We start from the raw sequence: 6784 nt of genomic DNA on the forward strand, positions 1-6784 counted from the left end.
AAAAAAAAAAAAAAAAAATCTTAAAATGTCCAAATCTTTTTAAACCAATATATTATCATACTTCTCCAAATATAGTATAAGGAAAGTTTTAAAATGTAAAACAAAAATTTTCAACATAAAAGTATCAGTATACAAAGATATTTATTATAGCATTCTTTGTAATAGGGGAAAGCTAGAAATAAATGAACCATAGATGAGGTATTGGTTAGGTAAATTATGTTATGTCTTTGTGGTGGGATGCTAAACAACTATTAAAAATTATGTTTACAAAGTGTTTAATAACATGGATAAAATTCTAGGTGAAAAAACTAAAACAGAATTAGCTCAGTGGTACTTTGAGAGGTTGTATTTGTATTACTGAACCCTTCCTCCAGTTTTGTGATTTTTTTTTAATCTAGCTTCTAGGATTTGTTTACCAATTACATTGGGAATGTTAGAAATTTATTTCATATATTGCAAAGAATGTGGTAGCTAGAGAGCAGGCTAATTGACCCTTGGGACCTCATCTTCTATGAACTGAATGTCACATACTGTGTTTTGTAGAGTAGCTTTTTATAGTGCAATTGTTTTAGTTTCTTCAAGCAGCCTATTGGGAGGACTGTGTTTCTTTTTTATGGATTTGTTTTCAACATCAAAACAGAACAGATCAAAAAAGATGTGGAAAAGTGTTAAAAGTTGGCTTAAGGAGTTAATAGAAAAAGCATACCCTACCTCTCTGGTTTGTTTGTGTAGTGAAGGAGTTGAACTGGAATTATCTGCAAAATTCAATGAAGAGTTCACAGGAGATTGAAATAAAATAAATTTTAGCAAATTAAGTAAGGCTACTGACAACCTTGGTCATCACAATACAACAAGTTGTTTCTGTTTTTCAGATGCGTGATCTAAAAGCTGTTGGGAAAAAATTCATGCATGTTTTGTACCCAAGGAAAAGTAATACTCTTTTGAGAGATTGTAAGTATATGAGGTTTTTAAGGGTTTGCTTAATCTATCTCACCATGCCTTATCATAAGTACTTTATAAGGCAAAGGCTCTGTGGTAATAAAACTGACATCATTTTGTAGGATGAAAAAAATATGTAAATGAATATGTAAATCAAACTTCTGGCAGAAATTAAACATTTATTTTATTTTATTTTTATTTCTATTTTTTTTGAGACAGAGTCTCACTCTGACTCCCAAGCTGGAGTGCAGTGGTGTGATCTTGGCTCACTGCAACCTCCGCCCCCCCGGGTTCAAGTAATTTTCATGCCTCAGCCTCCTGAGTAGCTGGGATTAAAGGTGCCTGCCACCACGCCCAGCTAATTTTTTTGTATTTTTATTAGAGGTGGGTTTTACCATGTTGGCCAGGCTGGTCTCCAACTCCCGACCTCAGGTGATCCACCTGCCTCAGCCTCCTGAAGTGCTAGGATTACAGGCAGAAATTAAAAATTTAGATTGGAATCTCAGAGACTGAAAGATTTTGCTTATTATATTGCCCTCATCAATAAATATACCTCATCAATAAATATACAGTGGCCAGGCATGGTGGCTCATATGTGTAATACCAGCACTTGGGAGGCCGAAGCAGGAGGATTGTTTGAACTCAGGGGTTTGAGACCAGCCTGGGCAACATGGCAAGACCTCATTTCTACTAAAAATTAAAAAACTAGCCAAGCCTGATAGCGCATGGCTGTAGTCCTAGCTACTTGGGAGGCTGAGGTGGGAGGATTGCTTGAGCCCAGGAGATCAAGGCTATAGTGAGCCATGACTGCGCCACTGCACCCTAGCCTGGGTGATAGAGCGAGACCTGTCTCAAAATATATATATATATAAAATACATACATATTTTTTAAAATGCTCTAGTGGTTACTACAAAATGCATTCCTGGAGGCTGCTAATTTATAATATTTACATATATTACATAATATTCCTGGAAGCTGCTGACACATAAAGAATTAATGATCTCCAAGGGAAAGGCAAATGTTCAAATTTTTGTTTGTTAGTTTTTTGAGATGGAGTCTTGCTCTGTTGCCCAGGCTGGAGTGCAATGGGACAATCTCAGCTTACTGCAACCTCTGCCTCCAGGGTTCAAGCGATTCTTCTGCCTCAGCCTCTGGAATAGCTGGGATTACAGGTGCCCGCCACCACATCCAGCTAATTTTTGTATTGTTAGTAGAGACAGATTTTGCCATGTTGGCCAGGCTGGTCTGGAACTGCTGACCTGAAATGGTCCACCTGCCTTGGCCTCCCAGAGTGCTGGGATTACAGGTGAGAGCCATCACCCCTGGCCTAAATGTTAAATTAATATAATAGTAAATACCCATAAACATTTAACAGATTATTAGTACCTTTATTGACAGTTTCATTTTCAAGCCTATCATTTAGTCTGATGACTGCTTTCTTTATTAGAGTTCTGTCAAAACAGACAGCGTCTCACTCTGTTACCAAGGCTGAGATGCAATGGCGTAATCATAGCTCACTGCAGCCTCAAACTCCTGGGCTCAAGCAGTCCTTCTGCCACAGTCTCCTGAGTAGCTGGGACTGTAGGCATGTGCCACCACGCCTGGCTAGTTTTTAAATATTTTGTAGAGATGGGGGTCTCCCTATGTTGCCCAGGCTTGTCTCAAACTCCTGGCCTCAAGCAATCTGCCCACCTCAGCCTCCTAAAGTGCTGGGATTATAGGCAGGAGCCACTGTGCCCAGCCAATGTTTTATTTTTTCAACTTTTTTGTTAAAAACTAAGACAAACGCAAACACATTGGTCTAGGCCTTCACAGGATCAGAATTGGATCATCAGTACAATTGTCCTCCACCTCTGTATCTGTCCTATTGGAAGGTCTTCTGGGGCATGAACACGCATTAAACTGCCATCTTCGATGATAACAATGCTTTCTTCTGGAATATCTCCCGAAGGACCTGCCTGAGACTGTGTTATGGTTAACTTTTTTCTTTTTTTAGAGACATGATCTTGCTCTGTCACTCAGGCTGGAATGCAGTGGCATGATTATAGCTCACTATGGCCCCAAATTTCTAGGCTCAAGCCATTCTCCCACCTCAGGCTCCCATGCCTGGAGCCTGTGCCACCATGCCCAGCTAATTTTTAAAAATTTTTTTGTCTGGGTACGGTGGTTCACGCTTCTAATCCCAGCACTTTGGCAGGCCATGGTGGGTGGAACACCTGAGGTCAGGAGTTCCAGGTCAGCCTGGCCAACATGGTGAAACCCTGTCTCTATTACAAATACAAAAATTAGCTGAGTGTGGTGGCAGGCGCCTGTAGTCCCAGCTAGTCGGGAGGCTGAGGCAGGAGAATCGCTTGAACCCGGGAAGTGGAGGTTGCAGTGAGCCAAGATTGCACCATTGTACTCCAGCCTGGGTGAAAAGAGGGAAACTCTCTCTCAAAACAAAGCAAACACAGAAAAAACAAACAGACAAGAAAACACATGTTTTTAGAGACAGGGTCTTGCTCTGTTACCCAGGCTGAACTTTTTAAGTAGAAGTATGCTTCAACGTAACAATGAAAAGTATAGCATAGTAAACACTTAAACCACAGTAGCATAGTCATTTTTTATCACTATCAAGTAGAATATTATGTAGTGTACATAATTGTGCTATATTTTTATATGACTGGCAACATAGTAGGTTTGTTTATACCAGCATCACCACAGACACGTGAGTGATGTGTTATACTAGATGTCACTAGGTGATAGGAATTTTTTAGCTCCATTATAATTTTATGGGACCACTGTCATTGACCAAAATGTCATTATGTGGCACATGACAGTACACTTGAATTCAGTTTTTAAGTTGAGCAATTAAAAAAAAAATTAATGAAATTAGCAGCAGTTTTATTAGAAGTGGTAGGATTATGGTTTTTTATGTCTTTTCCAAACTTTCTGCAATGGTGTCAAAATTACTTATATAATTAAAAAATAAATAATATTAAGTATATAAATTTGCGTACCTCTCTTGGGTAAGGTTATATACATGTGAGGTTAAAGTTAGATGTGGGATATGTGCCTTTTTGGAATGAATTGAGGAAGGTAATTGTGCTCTAAGCTGTGTGCTGCTGAACTGTTGGCATACAAATCACTGAGAAGCTTGTTTTGTTTGTTTTTTTTGAGACAGAGTCTTGCTCTGTCACCCAGGCTGGAGTGTAGTGAGTAGAGGTTGTGATCTTGGCTCACTGCAACCTCTGCCTCCTGGGTTTAAGCGATTCTCCTGCCTCAGCCTCCTGAGTAGCTGAGATTGCTGGTATGTGCCACCACAACTGGCTCATTTTTTTGTATTTTTAGTTAGAGACGGGGTTTCACCATGTTGGCCAGGCTCGTCTCAAACTCCTGACCTTAAGTGGTCTTCCCACCTCAGCTTCCCAAAGTGCTGGGATTACAGGCATGAGCTACCAAACCTGACCAAATCACTTGGTAGCTGTTTTTGTTTGTTTGTTTGTTTTGGAGACGGAGTCTTGCACTGTCACCCAGGCTGGAGTGCAGTGGCATGATCTTGGCTCACTGCAACTTCTGCCACCTGGGTTCAAGCAATTCCCATGCCTCAGCCTCCTGAGTAGCTGGGATTACAGGCACGTGTCATCATACCCAGTGAATATTTTGTATTTAATAGAGATGGGATTTTATCATGTTGCCCAGGCAGGTCTCAAACTCCTGAGCTCAGGCCATCTACCCGCCTCAGCCTCCCAAAGTGCTAGGATTACAGGCGTGAGCCATTGCACCCAGCCTGCAGCTTTTGATTGAGGACCATGTTTGCTAGACCTGATGTTGGCACAGCCTGCATAGCCTTTTGCAGTTTTCAGAAAGCTTTCATATGTTATTTGTTAAAGTTTAACCTTGTGAAATTACCAATACTGGGCTGTTTTTTTACCTAGAAGAATAGCAACTCTATATTAATTCAGTATACTAATTATAAAAGGGAAGCAGTACGACAGAGTGGCAACAACTTTGGTCTAAGAATCAAAAGACCAGGCCAGGTGTTGTGGCTCATGCCCGTAATCCCAGCACTTTGCGAGGCTGAGGCGGGTGGATCGCTTGAGGCCAGGAGTTTGAGACTAGCCTGGGCAACACGGCAAAACTCCATCTTTACAAAAAATACAAATTAGCTGGGTGTGGTGGCATGTGCCTGTAGTCCCAACTACTCAGGAGGCTGAGGTAGGAGGATCACCTGAGCCTGGGAGGTTAAGGCTGCAGTAAGCCATGATCCCACCACTGCACTCTAGCCTGGGCAACAGAGTGAGGCCCTGTCTCAAAAAAAAAAAAAAGGAATCAGGCCAGGTGCAGTGGCTCACGGCTGTAACCCCAGCACTTTGGGAGGCCAAGGTAGGCGGATCACCTGAGGTCAGGAGTTCGAAACCATCCTAGCCAACATGGTGAAACCCTGTTTCTACTAAAAACACAAAAATTAGCCAAGTATGGTAGCGGGTGCCTGTAATTCCAGCTACTCGGGAGGCTGAGGCAGGAGAATCGCTTGAACCCAGGAGGCAGAGGATGCTATGAGCTGAGATTGTGCCATTGCACTCCAGTCTGGGCAACAAAAGCCAAACTCCATCTCAAAAAAAAAAAAAACAATCAGTAGCCCTAGGTTCTGGTCCCACCTCCACATATAAAACTAGGCAAGTCATTTCCTTCTCAGCTTCATTTTTTGTATTTGTGAACTGAGCATGATTATACTTGCCTTGTCTAATGCAGTCTCTGATGGATAAAATGCCTTGGCTATAGTCTTTTTTCTTAGAGTATGGGGTAGGGAACCTAGGTCTTCTAATTGTTTGTCCATTGGTCTTTAATTATAGGATGCCAGTATGTGGCTTAGTAGATGGGGAGGAGGGAAGGGTGATTTGTGGGATATGAAGTAAACAAAACTTAAAGTCTATGTAAAGAAGTGCATTCAGGATTAGGGGACAGGGAGGGCAGGTAGTGGGAAAGGAGAGGTAGGAAGGCTTGGGCAGGCAAAGAGAGCCTTGATGTCTGAATTCCAGAAGGGAGAGAGGTAGATACTGGAATAAAGATAGAAAATATTACCTTTGCTTCTGTCTTTTCTTGTCTCATAGGGGATTTGTGGGGCCCTTTGATCCTTTGTGTGACACTCGCATTGTAAGTACTTGCATTTTCTTTCTTTGTCCTTTGAGCTAGACTAGACTTTTTGTGGATTTTCAAAATTGTGGGGGATTTTGATTGAATATTTCATTTAGGACTTGTATGACATGTTGGACATGTTGTACTCCTTAGGTATTTAAGCCTCTAAAGTCACTTTCCAAATCAATTTAAAATGATGAAATTAAGCTCACCTTCCTTAACCAATGACATTTTAGTCTGTTTTACCCATGTCTATTCAACAAATATTTATTTACTTGTTTACTCTCTTGTTCCTCCCCATTATTAAACTAAGTGAATTAAGGTTTAAGCACCCTTTGTTTGCAAACGTAATTCTCTGTAATCTTACTAAAAATATGAATGAGAATGAGAATAAATCAGAAGTAGTAGAGTGAAAAGCAAGATCGTGTTTTAGAGCATTGTACTCTTCCATACAGGTTGTATGTAAAGGAAGAGGACAGAGGAAGGAGAGAAAGGTTACACTAGAGAGAGGAATATAACCATTGATAGAGTGGGAAAAAATACTGCCCTGGAATTCAGTTCGGAGTTCACATTCTGACTCTACTGTCAGCTAGCTATGTGATTTTGGGCTACTAATAACCAATGCTTGTATAATTTTTCCCAGTTTGCATAAAACTTTTAAATACTTCCTCTTATTTTAGCCTCATAGGAAGAATTAAAATTATTTTCTTTTTTTTTTTTTTTTTT

At 40.6% G+C, this 6784-nt stretch overlaps 1 protein-coding gene across 1 annotated transcript in view; it reads left to right on the top strand.

Annotated features, from left to right (window-relative positions):
• YIPF6 (Yip1 domain family member 6) overlaps positions 1–6784 on the top strand; it is a 29914-nt gene that overhangs the window by 13497 nt on the left and 9633 nt on the right. Inside the window, exons 2-3 of the mRNA XM_017895361.1 lie at positions 873–951; positions 6034–6076. Of these exons, the coding sequence (XP_017750850.1) occupies positions 873–951; positions 6034–6076 (122 nt within the window). The remainder of the gene's footprint in view (positions 1–872; positions 952–6033; positions 6077–6784) is intronic.

This window comes from Rhinopithecus bieti, unplaced genomic scaffold, assembly GCF_001698545.2.
Source record: "Rhinopithecus bieti isolate Rb0 unplaced genomic scaffold, ASM169854v2 scaffold_26729, whole genome shotgun sequence".
In the NCBI taxonomy this organism is placed as follows: domain Eukaryota; kingdom Metazoa; phylum Chordata; class Mammalia; order Primates; family Cercopithecidae; genus Rhinopithecus; species Rhinopithecus bieti.